The following is an 18,232-nucleotide window of genomic DNA, read 5'->3' on the forward strand; positions in this document are numbered from 1 at the left end:
AGTGCAAAAAGTAAGCGAGAAAGTGCAAGGACACTATTATGTAGCCTTTGGACTGGAATGCTAAAGAGGAACAGCATCCAACTATTATCAGATTGGAAGTGGCTGAGAAGCTAACCGGGGAGCTGTGAATTATGCATTGTTTATCTCACAGAACCCAGAGATCCAAATGCTGGATGGTGAGGGAGGGAAGGTTGTGATGGGCTGTCATACACTTTCGGCTTGATTTCTATTACTCTTATTTAGACCCACAGCACAGAACAAGAGATGCATGCTGGCCTGCAGCTATTCCTAGGGCTGGGTTTGCTCACTCCCGTAGGATGCTTCCCAGTTTGGAATACCAAAGTGCACTTTTTGTGCACTGGAATCCCGAGCCAAATCTCTTTCAAAGTGCTGATACCACTTGGTGTACAACTGAAGAGACTTTCTGATCTGGGGTGTGTATTGGTGTCTTTATGCACCGCAAAGGACTGGTGAAGAGTTATGCTCACACTGAACATAATGAAGGAATAATCCTGATTTTTCATTTGGATACAATCACATTGATTTTTTTTTTTAATGAAAGGCTCCTGTTCTTTAATAACAAACATTTCTCTGGCATTTCAGTTTCTTTTCTACTCACTCTGCCATTTGACACTCCTATCAGGGTTTCTGGTTTCTTCAGGGAATTAACCTAAGAAGAGCATGTACTGCAAACAATAAAATAGCTGCTTTTCCCTGAAAATAAAGAGGGGGTGTTTTTCCCTCCCTATCACTACTCCCCACCACCGTTCCATTATAACTTCTGGATTTCCTGACCCTTCGGTGACGCCTGAGGCCCCCACCCTCTCCCTCCCCAGCTCTGAGCTTCATAGCCGTCTGCGAGCCCCCGCGCGCAGTCCTGCGCTTCTTCAGTGCCCGCTTCCGACGGCGCTAGGACCCAGGGAAGTCCCTGAGCGAGGTTCGCAGAAAGGCAGCCAGACTCCTCCTTATCTCCAGTGTCAAACTTGACATCAGCCTGCGAGCGGAGCATGGTAACTTCTCCAGCAATCAGAGCGCTCCCCCTCACATCAGTGGCATGCTTCATGGAGATATGCTCCTCTCACTGCCCTCTGCACGAGCAACATGGACTGTCACCTCTCCATCCTCCTCCTTCTCAGCGTCTCTGTTCTCAACTGCTTCGGAGAACTGACTCTCCAACCTTCCAATGAAGGTAAGCCAGGTACAGCGACGCGCACAGCCCTGCCCCGCGGGGCTAACGCTCCTCCAAGCACGTTCTCACCCAAGCCTTTTCAGGTCGCTGAGGTGCCTTCGAATAAAGCAGTTTGCTCTCAGAGTAAACTAAAGAGGTGCTTTTATTTTCGGCTCGCTTCTAAAACACTTTAAGAGATAATTTTGGATTGCCTAAACCTAAAATGTGTTTTTAATCTGATACCAATTCAGGCAATTACCTTGTTTGCCAATTTTAAGCAGAAAGAAAGAAAATTTCTCCAGTTTTACAACCCAGTATGTTAATTGCCAAATAGCCATGTTACTATTTCATTTTCTAATTATGACCATGTAGTACTCTGAGAAGTTTAAAAGAAAATTCCACCCCCTCTCTAGATTCTTTAGTATGTTTAAAGGTAATGACAGGTTGTTCCTACTTAGGATCATGGCATTTATGAATGGACTAAAGGGAAATAAGAGTTTGTTGAAGCAGAGATGTGTGTGTGTGCGCGCGTGTGTGTGTATTTATGTTGCAACTGCTGTAATAAAGTGATGTGTATCCTGCCAGGCGGTGGTTTGCTCTATGGTACAGTAGAACGTTCTAATGAGCAGCATATGTCACATTAACATAAGTAATATTTGCAGGAATTACAATAAGCTTAGGTTGAATTTTCTTTGTTTAAGGGTTTATATATGAATAAGAGAATGTATTTAATGAATAGTGAAAATCTCCTGGGTAGGTGTAGTAAATAACTAAATAGCAAATTAAGAAAGAATGTTCATATGCAGCAAATGGTATTTCCTTAATGTTGGGTTATTTATTTTCCTCATAATGGGCATTCATCCCTTTTCAATGAATGAAAGTGCATACCTAATATTAAGGACACCAATGTTTCTTATAAGATTGTATGCTTAACAGATACATTGCCTTTTTCCTGCATACCCTTTTGTGAACTATTCCTAAGATTTGTGAATACAATCACTAACTCTTAGGACAAACTTCTCTGAATAATTGATTGCTTTAAAGCAACACTTGCAACTTTGATTCCCTCTTAATCATTTTGAACTTATAACAATAACATTTGGCAATTTATTTTTCAATTTAGCAATACTTAGCAATTGATGTGCAAATGCTACATTATATATCATGTCACTCACTAAAAGTATATATTGGCAAGTCAGTACTATTTTATATTGCATATATTATTTTTAAAAACCACATGTAAAAACTTAAATATATTTAGAAACTTTTAAATTAAATATAAAAACTGCTGCTCATATTTGGTGACCTACTTTCACTGCTAATAGAGCAGTTTAATTTCATTCTTTCCTCAGTGACTGCTTTTATCAACTTGGCAGATTTCATTAAATTTTTTGTCTTGTTTTTAATTAGGAAGTTAAAAATTCTAAAATAGAAGGCTCAAGAAATGATCTTACCTTTAAGTGACTTTTTTTTTTTTACAAATCAAATTAAAATGTTTATTTGAAAGTAATGGTCAATCATTCTTTATGAATGAAAGGCAAGAGTAGTTATTTGTATCATGAGTAACATATCAATAAGTTAAAATTAATGTTTATTCTTTTTGTTTCTTTGAAAATAATAAAGTATTGATAATAGCTAGAAAAACAGTAATATAATTTCCATATTGCTATGATAAATTGTATTTCTCCAGAAGGAATATTTATAAACTATTTAGATAATGGATTTCACTGAATTAATAATGCACTGGGATATAGCTTAGAGTCAGCATTATTGTGCAAAACTTAACCTTTCAGGAAACCATAAGAGAAAAAAAGGCCCTTTAAATTTATTCACATTTATCTAAAATTAATGAATATTTATGTAGTGAAATAGGAATAATCAAATGCAAATTGCTTTTAAATCACACCTTGTGTATATTTGGGTATATAACACATATTATTTTATAGGCGGGTACACATTAACAATATGTATATAAGAAGGTAAATATATTTAAAAAAACTGACATAATTACATTTAACTTGCTTGGCCAAAACTTTACCTATCCACTGTTTATTATTCTTTCCAGATCATGTCTTATAGGTAATTTTTCCTTACCCTTCTGAAGTCACAAAGGGAAGCTTTGAAACAAAATTTAAAATGAATGATTTAACTTGGGTAATATTTGAATAAGATTTCAAATATTAACACAGTAGCTTGAGTCTTAGTAGTAGAGTTGAACAACATGAAAAGGGAAAAATCCAAGTATGGGCCAAGATTTCCATGCAAGTCTTCTAACAATGTCATTTGAATAGAAAGCAGTGCTTCTGAAAATTCATACATTGGGTGGAAGGAATAACGATAAAATGGATCTCATTAGTATAGCTTTCTGATATAAATTTTGAGAACCGGAATACAAAATACTAGGTTGCATTTCAAATACTATGCTAAAAATTATATTTCAATGCTATAGAAAATTTCACTAGAACTTTACTAGTAAAATTTACTAGATTTTATTTGCAATCTATTATGAAGTTAGGCATGATAGAACTAAAGCAGAATAAAACCCAAGCCACTGACTGAGTTAATTGCTAGGAAACTTGTCACTGTGTTGACTTTTTTCTTTTTAATTTGAGATTTGATAATCAAATATCAATACTGAAATGCCATTGGTCCATGATAAGAGAAAACACTTAGAAAAAAGTTTAATATGAACTTTCCTTTTACTAATCCAGTTACAAATAACTTTCTAATATGCTTTCAAGGAAATGATTCCAGGTGATACTTTCTATTACTGGCCTTCTCAATGATAATAGATTATTTATAATTACTTACAATTTTGATCATCCCTTAAATAAAAAATTGGCCTATACACTTAAACAGAAACTTTACAAAAGCTGCATGAAACTTTATTACAATCTTATCAGGTCTCTCCGTTTACATGACGCACCATGAAAAGATTTCCAATAGGAAATGAACTACTTTTCATGACAAAATAGAAATCTTACACCATGTATTGTTAGAAAAATTTATATATTTGCTCCCTGTTCCCATCCTAGATGGATGATGATAATGATAAACAAAAATAACTTTATAAAGAGGTTGAATCTTGATATCAAGTAAAGAATTGACTATTATGAGTTCAATCTCTTTTAGCATTGGATAAAGTACTCTCTTTAAACACTCTTCTACGTTTCAAGCAAGCTGAGGCAGAGTGCACTGCTTATTCATCAGCACATAATATACTAAATCATTTTGCTACCCAGAAGTATTTGTAAGTTAGGTTAACATTTACCCATAGGGTTCTTTACGTTGGGAATCAGTTTTCAAAATAAAAGTGAATAAAATTCAATCTACATATTTATATACTACTTATTTGGGGAGACTTTTATTGGAGTGACTGGGACACCGTTTCTAGGAAATGTACTTCACTGAACATAAATCACCTAAGTTACTAGAGGAGATGATGTGATTGTTTAAAGCTTAAAAGTAAAATTTGCAGATGAACACTGGATGCTTCCCACTTAATATTTGGCAAATGATGGAGACAATAAACATTTAAATAGCAGATGATTCTCTTTTTTAAAATTACTACGAATTGGCATCATTTTCTTATATAAACACTTATCCTCAAATAATAATACAACATTGTGATTGAAACAATAATAGAGAACTAAGATACCATGTCATCTTTATAGGTGTTCTTTTTTTAAAAGAGGGTTTACATTTGCTTTTAATAGCATTTTATCATTCTAGACTAAATAATTGAATGCATTATACATTTTTGTAATTTAATAGCTCTCCTAATAGCTCGCCCTTACTTCCCTCTAACAGTTATAACTGTGCTATTTGCCTGGAGGTAGGAGAAACCTTAATTTCACTATTTTATAACCCACAACAGTTAACACTTGACCTAGGTCATTAACAGGATTATCAGCAAATTTGTTTAAGCTTTTACTGACAACCTGAATTGCTAGGATAATATTTTGATTGTGCCGGAAAGAAACTTCTTGTAACCTCTCAAAATCTGTCATGAAATTAATTCATTCTGAATCTATATTTTCCTAAAGACTAATATTGATAATAACAATTCAAGTGGGGAAATGTCCACTGATACCCCATTCTCCTCACTCTTCTGTTTCATACATCACACCATTCTTGTCCTTGTCATAAATGAGTAATTAAAAACTCTTTTAAACAGTAAATATTCTGGTGAAACAATAGATTTATAAATTCCAACCAGCTTCACTGTAACTATCAACATTTTCAATTTTATGCTTTTTTATTATTGGTTCTGTAGTTAATACTGTTTTTCTGCCCATTTTAAGATATAAAGTCAATTGAATATTTATGACTCAGAAGCAACTGGAACTATAAAAGGGAAACTACATATAATAAAACACCTTTACCAAGTGTAAGATTATGGTTGGGTTTTCTATAAAATTGTCTTTTCCATGAAACATTAGTAATTTGGAGTTACAATGAAAGGCATTTAAAATTAATATAAACATTTTAAACAAAATGTGCACAATCAGAACTTAAAGATATCTCTTTAACATTGTGTAGTGGGTTTAGGAAGTTTCATGTGAAGATTTTTATTACTTGAGTATAATTATGGTTTGCTCTTTGCTTGTATAAACAATTTGGTAGTTTCACCTTGACTCGTAAGAAACTTATCCTTAAAGAAAAGATTTAATAAGATTCTTGATTGTGTCTATCTATTATCTACATTTTAATATTCAAATTTTGGTGTGTTCTTTATGGATCCTTCACTTTTAACAGTTTCTCAGTATAACTTTCTTTATGAAGATCCCTAAATATTAAAATTGTTACTGAAACTTTGGAATTTTTCTGAAATAAAATATATGCAATTTTTAAATATCAAATAATCAGTTACATATGCACAGGATTTTTAAAGGCAAAACATAGTTCCACAGTATATTTGATTTACTAACTTCAACACAAATGGAAACAGCAAGAACTGTTCTTGAGAGTTACATTTTCCAAGTCATAAAATCTTCAAGAAAATATTAATAAAACTTTCCACAAATCATCAAAACTCGATAAGTTCTTACAGACATTTACTTACTAAGAAATCTGTGATGTGGGTTACCTTTGATTTTTGTCATTTTCCAAGGGTTTTGTTTGGCATAAATACTAGCTGGAAGGAGAAATACGTGTTTCTTGGAAGAGCACTAAAGTTTTATAAATTATTTTCTGTCAAGATCCTCAACCTTGTTTATTTTTTAATATACACATTTTTCTTTAAAAATTTTAATAAACCTTGTTATTTTAATTCCTGTTTGATAAAAAGGTTTAGAAAAACAAATGCAGGTGTCCCCTTTTTGGTTCTGTTTTCAGAGATCTGGATTTTATCACCAGGGAGGGTCAGAGAAGGGCTCTTACCAAGTGCACAAGTAGCTTTCCACAGATTTTTCAAATAAAGGGATGAATAGGGGTGTAGAACGTCCATTAGACTTTTCATCCATGTACACGAAAAACTAGGATTTGAAATTTATCCCTAAAAATTTTGAAAACCTTAAATAATTCTTCTGTAATGACTTTAGAAATAAAACCATTGTTGGACATTTATAAAATGCAAAGGACTCCAAGCCACAAATCAGTCTAGGAAGACACTCCTCTTGGGAATCAGGGTGTGGGCACATGTGCACCCCTTGGTTTCACTCTTTGGGTCTGTTACCAGCTCTCTACAATCAGGAAGTTCTTGGAATCTGGCAGAAGGTTTTCTCTTGGAAAAGTCTGAAAGTCAGCAAGTTTTAGTTTGCCTCCCAACAGCTTTCTCTGAAATAAAGGGTGGTGGATTTGCAAATGTAAAGATAATACAAAGTTGGTTAGAAAGATAGAGAGGTAGAGAAATGCAAAGGCTCTAAAACCAATGTAAATATATGTCTTTTGGTTAAAATAAAAATATTCATCACTTCAAATATCTAGCTAATCAATTTTTATTAAATCTCTGAAAAACTGCACACTTAAAAAAAGTGTGTGTTTGGGACTGAGGCGGGGAGGGGGGCGCTGCCAGCGTTTGTTTCTCCTTTCATACTTACACACTTCTGATTTTTCCTCAGAAGAAAATGTTTTATCTAGCAAAGTTTTGAGAGTGTAAGCCAAAGAATGCGTCCCCCTTTGGAAGCCTGGGCGAATGCATGTGGAGGAAGGATGGACTCAAAACCAATTCAGCAAACACAGCCTCCAACTTGGAATGATGTTACTAAACTAGAAGCCCTGAGTGTGGAACCCCCTCCCTCCCTTCACTTTCTAAACCATGTCCTGCTGTTCTAGTCAAAGCAGAGGGTGAAAATCCACATAATCCAAACCAACATGGTGAAGTTAGAATAATAGGCGAGGAAAGAGGGGGGAAACAAGTGGCAGCACTGTACAAACTGCTGTGAATAATCTTAACCATGAACTGGGGTGGCCACGGGAGGGATGGCGGTGCTGCTTGGCTTTCGCGTCACACCTCCTACATTTGATAATGCAATGTTGATTAAATTTCAAAACTGTGCCCTGAGAAATTTTAGCACGAAACAGGGCTTTACGGGGAGTGACAGGGATGTGGCAACAGAGAGAGGAGCCACCGCCCTCGCGGCCACCACACCCACCATCAGGGCGTCTTAACCTTTAACTATTATCCACCGCCAGGACCAGGCTCGGTGGTGCAGCGGGAAAACAGTCTCCCAACAATTTACTACTTTTCACTCCGCAGCGGATTCAAGAACGGATTAGAACTCAACTCCAGTCCGCGTCCCCCAGCTCAGCCCTCGGGGTTTGGTGGGTTCTTTGTGCGCGAGCGTGGCGGCGCCCCGCGGCCAAAGCGCGCTGCCCGAGCGCTGCGAGCGGGCGCGACCTCCCGGGGGCGGCGAGCGGCGGGCGCGCGCGGAGCCCCCTCGGCGGCCGACTTCCCCCGGGCGGACTGCGCCGGACGCTCTCGGCCGGGGCGGAGGCTGGGGTCAGGCGAGCGCGAGGGCGCCAAGTTGCGCGGAAACGAGCGCCGGGCGGAGGCGGGGCGGGCGAGAGGCAAACGTGCGCCCTCTGCCTGCTGCCGCGGGGCTGCCGGCGCTCCGAGACGCGGCGGCCTCCTCACGCACCTGGACTCCGCTGACCTGGAGGTGGGTCCCGCCCGGAGAGCGCAGCGGCTCGGACAGGCCGGGCAGGTCCTGACTTTCACAACAGACTTTGACCCGAGCTCTGAGACACCCCCACCCCCCACTACCCCGGCCCCTCAGCGCTGCCAGCCTTTGCAGGTTGGCGCCCGGAGTTGGCGCGGTCTCTTTCCTTGTCTGTACCGGGCCCAGCAGGTGACAGGTGCAGGACAGGGTTCTTCAGGGTTCCCAGAAGCCCCTGCAGTGTTGGGAAAGCGCCTCGTGCTGGCCGGCTAGGTTGGGACGCACGGGAGGGCCTGAGACGAGCCTGAGGCGTCCAGTTGTCTTGCTAGCTGCTGCTTCACCAGCCCCTTTTGCTATTTCTTGAATTTTCAGAAAGTCTCCTCTTTTTCAGTCTGTAGTCGAAAATGAGGAATTTTTTTTTTCAGGTTCCTTTACAACCACCTACCAGCGCCACCTGTTAGGCCACTTGTGAGAGCTAACGGCATGTTCCATAGACCCCCACCTCCCACCACCCCGTGCACAATTGAAAGTTGTCTGTCTTTCCCCACAGCCCAATATTTGATTGGCATCGTTTTTATTAAAACAGAATTTTCCCTCTTCTGATTTTGGGAGTAAACCTGGAGTGGGCCAAGAAGGGTTTCTGGGAGTGGGGATAACGAGGTAGGTTAGTAGTTGGATGGTGCTGTTTCTATGGTTGCTGATGTATCCTTAGCGGTCTCCATAGAAGATAAAATTGCTGAAACCAGGGGATTCCAAGACTAACTGTGGCCTCAGTGTCATGCCCAATATTGAGATAACAGTTGTACAGAGTTCCACTGGTGCACTACTTACTGGACCTCATTTGATCTCTTAAAGCAGCCCTAAAATAAGTTTTATGACATCTCCCATTTACCACCGAGGAAACTAAGTACACTCATCACAACACAGCATTAAGTGAGCCAGGCCTTCTCCTGTCTTTGTCCTTTGATTTTAACCTTACATGTTTTCTCCTGTACACGAATGCCTGTATATTAGGAGATACCCTTCTATTCAGGAAAAGCACTAGCTTCTCAGTCTTAATCCTAGTGCCTGTACTAATTTGTCTTGTGACTTGCAAGAAAAACTTAGAAAAACTCAGAGTACTGGAGTGACAAATCAGACTTCAAAGTACTTTCAGAAACGTACTTCAAAGAGTACTTTGAATTTGCAGTATTTACCTCGTAAGTTATGATTATCTGCATGGGCTGGGGACTGACTAAGAACATTTGATGTGGACAGAGGGATAGGAGATTGATGTGATCTGTGATGTGTTTTCTCCACATACTCTACCTCTGTCTTCCTTTCCTGACACTCAGACACTCCTTTCCTTTCCCTGGAAAGATTTTTGCCAAGAACTCCATACCCAGAGACTGTGAGGCAATTGTCAGTATAACCTGGATGTGATTTTTTAGTTTTGTATAATAAAAACAAAGCGTGAATTGACTTTTGAAGTTGTCATAGAGGTCAGTAATGGGGAGAAATAGAACTTGGCCTAAAAAGTAGACTTTAATTTCTGTGGAAACTTTCCCCTTCTTAAAAGATAATTTATAAATTACTTAAGATGAGAAAATAAGTTATAAAGATTTATCTCTTCTTTCATAAAAACACTTGTACTCTATTTAAGTGGAGACATTGAGAAAAGGTAGCTAAAACAGGGTTTTGAAAGGTAGCAAATTAAGTTGGGGCAATTATATTTTTCATGTGGGTATTTCAGCACATATGTTTTGCATTAATTGCTGCCATAAATTCTGTTAACCTGGCAAAGAGCAAAAATAGCATATTGATGACATCAGGCTTTCAAATCAGAAAGCTGCTTTTAGTATCTTGCTTTCTTCACTGGAACATGAAAAAAAAGAAATTTTCAAACATATTATCCTTTAGGTTCACAGCAAGTTAGCCAACCACTCAAGCTATTGGCACACTTTCCATGAGCAAAAGTGGAGGCTTAGCAATAAACTTTTCTTGCTCCTGAAGGATTAGAGTCAACAACTATTTTCCCTACTATTTATTTATTTTTTTAATTCACATACGACTTTGCAGAACTCTCTCAAATCAAGAAACTGTAAACTTGACTTTAAAGTCTCCAAACTGAGTTGCCTTTTTCTATAAGACCAAAATTCTTGACACATTACATGGTGGGGACTGGAATAAAGGGAGAAGCCGAGGTTAATTTTATTGCTGGTAAGTCTTTTTGATATTGCTTACCGTGGTTTCACCTTGGATTTTCTATATAGTCATTCAGTGGATGTTAATTTATCATCTTTCAAATAATAGTTAAGAAAGATAGATTAATAAACTCAGCAGAGGTCCAGTAAAAAAATAACACCCACCCCCCACCTCCTCCCTTGATAAAATATGAGGCTTTAAAATTTACTTTTTGCCAGTGATAAAGTTGGTTGGTTTCCAGTCAATATGAAGTTTACACATTCTCTATCAACCTCAGGGATGAGTAAGGGAAACAGAGAACAGCTCTTTAGTTAACATGTACTTTATTGTCTAATTTTTCAAACCTAATTTAGAAATTAATAAGAAGTCTATAGATCTTAGAAGGATACATATTTTAATCGCCTATGATAACAATCTTCACACTGAGAAAAACTTAGGCTGGGAAGCTGATTTGCCATAGCTTCCATGTAGATTGTTTGGGTCAGCAGAACATGATGAGGAAAAGTCTGTTTGCAATGCTGTGTGTGTGTGTGTGTGTGACCCATAGTATTGTCCCCTTACAAAACTGACATTCCCACACGGTGGCCAAAATTTTATAGATGAATATTTACCTTTTGAAATGAAGATGGAGTAAAAGTCTGCTTTTCTGAATTACAAATTAGTGATAAAAAAAAAACCCAGTAATTTGTTAAAGTTATTTGTCACTGCCTCATCTTGTTAATTTTCCCCACTGGACCCCCTGATCACTGATAATATTCAAAGATGGTATCAAGTTAGAGTTATATCCAAATTGTGATTTTTTTCCTTCAATATGCCAAAACTATTTTGCATTTTAACAGAATAAAAAGAACTGGCATCATCACAGAAACTATACATAGAAATTAAATTGGGTTGTTACTCTTTTATTAAGTAAATAAGCACCATCAAATACAGCCATTGCCAAATCTTGAAAAACTTTCAGAGGCAGACTACAAGAGGACTGCATTTTTCTCTTGGTTTGCTTCTACTATCTAGTTTACCACAGATCAGTTAATACTCATTTACATTAAATAACTCAAAAAAGCTAAACTCAGAGATTTTATTATGATCTTGACATTTCTGATCTGAAATTGTAATGCTTTGATAATCCTTTTTTTGAAAAAAGATTTCCAGGCGTAATTATATGTATATCATCTGAATAAACAAGTTAGGTGCATCTATGTTTACAGTGATAGTCTCTGTTTATTTTGATGTACAACTATTTTCCTTTACTTAAACATTTGTACATTGAATAAGGACAGTTTTTCTTACTTTTGTTTATAAGTAGTGTCCAAGATAATTACAAATGTTTTAATATCTTTTAAAAAAACTATATAGATTTAGAGAAGAATAAGCCTAAAGCTATATAAAATTAATATCCCTTTAAATTTTCCTTTCCAAGGTCACCCTTCGGAACTCAGAATATTTTATTTTACATTTTGCCATGTTTGTGGTAGGTTTACTACCCTAACCCTAATGAAAGTTTTAGAGCCCTACATTTAATTTCAAAAGCATAAATTAAAAACCCATTAAAAAGAATTAAGAAAAAATTAACTCATTTTTCACATTAAAGTAATTTTCTTTTTGCATTTGTTTATTTACCAAACAGTGCACACCTGAGGATTAGTTACTGGATTTTGGAAAAGAAAGTTATGGGAAATGATATGTTGAATGCCCTTGAAGATAACAACTTATGACAGATGACTTCACAATGAATACTTATGTGAAAAAACTATTTTAACATTGATGAAAATTACCAAAAACTACAACATGGATTTTTGGGGGAAGATTAGCTTCCTAAAGCAGAGTCTCTACAATATAGGGAAGATTTTTTTAAAAGGTAAAGTTCGTAATGACAATAAATTAATAAAAACAAGGGGAAGAGATTAAATGATTTGCCTAATTTCATGTGGTAAGGATGATTATAACCAGGATTTTTTTAACTACATATGTTGAGAAAACTTTAAAAAAGTTTGAATGAATGCATTATATCCAAGGGACTACATTTTTATTTAGAAAAGAAATACTACATTAGAATTGTTCTGTAGTCCACCTGCTTATTCTTTTCCATTTTCATAGCTATTGGGTCAATCTCCCACTAAACAGATAACTTACATTTAGTAGTCAAAGGTCGATGATCAAGAGTTTTTGATATGATAAAAAATATTTATGGTGTGAAGGCAAAATGTATATGCTAAAGTTTGGGCACTTATTTGCCTTGAGGATTATTTATATTATTTCAAACTGAATGATATATTTTCATTTTTCACTTTTCAATCTGTCAGAAAAAGTCTTTTCAAATTAGAAAGAAACAAGGTCTTCTGTTATTTCTAGAACACTTCAAAAAGCAAAAATGTGTCCAAAAAGTACAATGTTTACTTAATCATTAATGTTCTACCTTTAGTAACTTAACATTTTGGGAAACACATTTCACTTGTCTGAATGATTCACGGTAGAGGTTGACAATGCATAGAAACAAAGAGACCTGCTATTCTAGGGACTGTTATCAAAGCCGAGGTTGTTAATGTAATAAAACTTTACTGACAGTAGGACATTCCCACTCATTTATGTGAAAGAGTTATCTTGTTATAAGAACACATTCCCTGTAGATATTTTAATAGCTATTTTCTCTGTAATAGATTAAGAGCAGAGTGATCTTTAGAGTTCTCTGATTAAAAAGAAAAAAAAGAAAAATTTAACACTTTAGAAACAACACAGGATTAACATTTACTAAAGTGTCCAGGTTTCAAGTGGAATTTTGGTCTATGTTTCTGTTATTCCCTTGAACTACCCTAGTCAGGAGTACACAGACGTCTTACTGTGTGACTGTGTGTTTTGATTCCAAGGAATTCTTCTTGCTGTTGGCAGAGACTGAGATGAGGCAGCTAATTATAGTTTCTTCTTTAATTAGGACCTGTGTAGAAGTTATTCCAAAATTATTGCCCAGGAGGAAAAGCTAATAAGAAAGAATAAGTTGACAATATCTCACCTTGTCCAGAAATCTGCTTACATCCCATAAATAAGCCATTAAGATACCAAGGGACAAGAGGTTTTTCCCAGAAATGTCTAGCACTACAGAACTTTTAAAAAATTTTTACATAATTATTTTTGTTGGTTATTTGATAGAGAAATTATCACAAATTAATATTTCTATGACAGAAAATGCCTATAAAATTTAAGTTTATAGGAAGTTTTATTTGCACACAATTAAGAAATTATAGTTGACTTCATTCATGGTCTAAAAACATTTTTATAATTTTTTGTCTATGAAATACAATACTAACTAGATCTATTACAGAAATGTTTTATATATGTTTAGGTAGAAATAAATATAAATAGGAAGGCCAGAAGAGCTGTTAAACTAAGACTATGTAATCACAATAGATGAAAGTTATGTTGGAATAGATAAGTACATTAATAAAGCTTTGACTTCTCTAAATTTTTTCTCAGTGCCATACACAAGTATGTACAGTAAAAATGAAAAGCTGAGCTTTGGTGGACCTCTATCAGAAAATTCATCTTTATTTCTTGATTCCATGTTATGGTTGACCAGAGTACTACACAGAAAATTAGGACACTGAGAACAAAACTGATTACTTCCTGTATCATTTTCTTCTATTTGTGACATTTAAGTATAACCTAGGAGCAGATTAAAGTACTCTTCTGCTGTCTGTAACCTAGAGCAAAGCTACTCTTTTCATCATAACAGAAAGTGATGAAAATGATAAAGATAAGTAGTGTACAAGAAATGTGGTTGAAACAATTACAGTGATGCTATGAACAGGAAAGGAAATGCCATTATTTTTTAGTAAAAACAAGACATAATCAAAGGATGGGTTTGTTTTCTGCTGTAGTGGTTTCATAGTTATTTGCAATTAGCAATAAAAGCACCTTATAACTGAAGGTTTTACAGGAAAACATGTCAGTTATTACAAGTTTGGAATTTTTTAGCTGTTAAACCCTACTGTTCACCTTAAAATGATTATTTGATCATTTTTTATAACTCTGTGATTTCATAAAATGCAACTATAGTATTACCACGAAGTATAGATATGTTATTAAATGATTAAAACGATCTTCCAGTTCAGCAAAAAACTGTGGCATTTAATTTAAAAGATTGTTTCAGTACTGTCTGTATATTTGCAGCACTTAATCTATAAGATGTGAATATTTGTTTAACTCTCTTGGTCTTTCCAAGTGAGCAGATAGCCACCATGAATCAGAATTTTGAAATGCTCTTGAAAAAAATCTTGATGTGTTAATGATTCTTTAAAACTCCAGAAATCCATACCTAAGGTTTTTAATCTGTCCTTTCTAACTGGGAATATTTGTTTCCAAATCTTATTTTAATGACTGAGTCCTTTAAAAACTTTTAACTCATTCTTATTAGTAAGAAGGGAAGGCGGTGTAAATTCTTGGCACAGACAATTCTTCATGACATCATCAGTGCCCATGAGCAAAGCAGTAGACATTTGATTGTGTCTCTCCGTTTAGATAAAGAATAGTCAGGAAAGGGAGAGCAAGATTCCTGAGCATCTTAAATCCACAATCCAGCCAAGAGGGAAAAGTGACAGTGCAGATCAGTGGCAGGAATGACAGAAAGGCTTCCTTCTTTCCAGAAGCACTGACAGCAGATTGGAGCCAGGTTACCCTATGCTTGGTTCTTATGCCTTAACTTCATCCCACACCTTCTAATTCCCATCAGTCACCACACATCCTTTTGACCAGCAAATCGTGATTTAGTGCCTCCCTGAAAGCCAGCTCAGGGAGACTGAGAAAGGATTCCCTTCCTGTTTTCATGAATGTATCCCCCTTCACCTATTTATGCATTTTATTTTCTATTCAAAAGCAGTGAGACTAGACAGAGTAAAGCATGTGAAAGACATCCAGAATTGTATCCATAATAGACGTGCAACAGTGATTTTTTTTTGCCAAGAAAGCTCCTATTTATATCTTAACTTAAATGGAGTTCTAACACTTAAAAATGTGTCCAATTTTAAATCACTGTAAGTTCATATATGCTACATTGCTCTTTGAATAGAAAACATCCTGAAATTAATGAAATGACATATTTTTCACTACAAACCAAAAATATTTGGAAATCTCACCATTAGAACATGAAATCTGGTAAGAGACAGTTTGTATCTTTGGCCGTCCTAGCATGAGGCAGGCATTAAAGAATTAAACCACCTATATTGTCCCACCTTACCCTTAAGAATAATTTCCTAACTCTTTTTTTTTTGTTAAAATTCATAAAATTTGTCAACTCAAAATTGTCAGCAATTAAAACAAACTTTCCGTGTTGCCAATTGTCATTGAAACTCAGACTGCAATATAGTATCTGTACATCACAATTCTATATGCTCTGGCATTTGAATAGTGGCACCACCCGAAACGGCTATGATCGGGTCTGTGTCATTTTGGGACAGGAAAGCATTAGTAACTAAGGTGCTTGCCTGTATCAGTGTGGGGTTTAAGACATTGTATTGCAAGGTTAGATTTAGTCGATGGATCCAGAGAAACCACTCAGAGCAGGCTGACTTTCAAATTCCATTAACTTTCTCTTCTTATCTCAATTACGCTACACTCAGATTGCTGTACAACAGATCACAGGAGACTTGAGGTTTGTATGCTGGGAAGTTCCAGTCTAGCAGTCATTGACTTTAAAGTGGCTAGAATTCTTAGCTTGTATTGTTCTTATTTGGCTGTAAACAAAAGGCACCTTGTAAACACAAAATAAGTGCTTTAAAAAAGAGTTTTATGTCCATGGTTCTTCTCTATTAGGTCATATACTGATGGTTGATTTTAAATACATTTCAGAAGCCAAAATGAAACTGTTGTTAGTTTATATTTCAAGTTTACAAGAACACTGAATCTGTAGAACATGCTATAAACTCATGGTGGCTTTCAGGACGTTTATATGATGTGATCATCGCAGCAACACTGTGGGATAACCAGGGCAGACATAATTATGTTTGATAGACAGCAGAATCAGAATCATGAGTAATGCTGCTAATTGTGTTTTCCTCATTCATGCTAAATGGAGTGCACTAAAAATTCAATTTCTGAGTAAATGCAATAAATTTAATTAATCTATTACACTTATTTTAATTGACAGTGCGATGCAATTCTTTTTGGTTCAGCGTTTTTCCTTTGAGCAGAAAACAAATGCTGATGTGACTAATCCAGGCCTTTCCCCTCATCATGATCATCAGAGCAAACTTAAGACATAGTTCTTCAGTTAACAACCTACATTCCAATGAGTAATTTACTAAATGGAGACAATAGTCATATCTTCCTTGCCTCAAACACTTTTTTCCTTTGGTTATTAATATTGAAATTAAATCATCCGTTTGTCTTAGCATGTGGAGTGACATATATTCATCATTTAGTATGTATTCAGTTATTACTACACAAAAAACATTGAATCATTTAAACCCCTAAAGGCGTCACCAATATAATCTGATTTATGAATGTGGGCACTCTAAATTCTACTATGTAAATCCTGTGTGAACTCAGAGAAACCAACCTATGACTGTGATAGAACCAACAATTGAATTGGGTATGAATTTATGAGAATGAATGTTGGTAACATAGTTTAAAGGTGAGGATGCATTCTCATATTTTCCAATAATTTCCAACATTATTTAATCTGACATATTATCTGTAACATTAATTGGTAGAGGCTTTTTTTAAAAATCATTTTTCCAGACATAATTTCAATGTAATTAAGCATACTGTTAATTTCCAAACTGATATCCTAGGAAATAATTCCATTATGGAAATTACACTGTGTAATTCATGCAGCAACTACCTTCTCCTTTTATCTAAATATGATTACTTCTCATTGGGATTAATTTATTGTAAGAAAAAAATTGTTAATCATTAAGGAATTCCAGTGGAATAGGTTAAGTTTATGTATTTTTTTTTTTCATTTAACCAGCAAAACATAGAGAATCTAACTTTGAGAATTTTATCTTTTTTAACTTAATGGTTAGGAACTTTCTTATACTCACCTAGTGTATTTATCATCTCACCAGCTAACCAAATATCTTCTTTTAAAAAGCAGTGCTTGGAAATTTAGACTTCTAATACCTATCAAACATAATTTTTTTCTTAACATTTTTTAAGATTAATGTTTCCTTTGTAAGAAACTAATTGGGATGATTAAAGAAAAGGTAGTGCTTTTCATGCATCAGGAAACACTTTATTGACAACACGTGGACATGTTATGCTTTGCATGTATTAGCATTATGTTTTGATTTGTGAATATATGGAACCCTTCAAAATGACTGTGTCCTTTTATATTTATTGATTCACCTGTTCTGTTTCATGTTAGCAATCCTTGTGTGTTTTATGTAGACTTCCTCTACATCTTCCATTAATCAGTTGTGGGGTTGTTTTCTACTTTAGAAGAAGGATGTGGTAAAACCATAGTTTCCATTATTTAACAGATTGACAATCAACATGATCCCTTTGTTATTAATTAAACTTAAAGTATTGGTTTATATTTTAATTTCTAATCCATGAGAACTTCGTATTCTCTGTGTTGAAAATAAATCATTTGCCTTTTCTTTTAATAGTATATTCAAAACACATTCTTGTTATATTTTATTATTCATCAGAGTTTTTAATAACTAGCACAAAATTCTGAATAAAATCATTAAAGATTTTGGGTAACAATACCTTCTCTAAATAAGTAAAGCCTTACACAGGCCATACTATAATACATAGTTCTGCTTTAATTTCTCCTCAAATTGGT

At 35.5% G+C, this 18,232-nt stretch overlaps 1 protein-coding gene across 2 annotated transcripts in view; it reads left to right on the forward strand.

Annotated features, from left to right (window-relative positions):
* Positions 1-982: 982 nt before the first annotated feature.
* The window catches only part of EPHA3 (EPH receptor A3), a 329,660-nt gene continuing 312,410 nt past the window's right edge, over positions 983-18,232 (forward strand). For both annotated transcript variants that reach the window (XM_010966442.3, XM_010966443.3), the window contains exon 1: positions 983-1,189. In XM_010966442.3, the coding sequence (XP_010964744.1) occupies positions 1,102-1,189 (88 nt within the window). In that variant the 5' untranslated portion in view covers positions 983-1,101. The remainder of the gene's footprint in view (positions 1,190-18,232) is intronic.

This window comes from Camelus bactrianus, chromosome 1, assembly GCF_048773025.1.
Source record: "Camelus bactrianus isolate YW-2024 breed Bactrian camel chromosome 1, ASM4877302v1, whole genome shotgun sequence".
Classification (NCBI taxonomy): Eukaryota; Metazoa; Chordata; class Mammalia; order Artiodactyla; family Camelidae; genus Camelus; species Camelus bactrianus.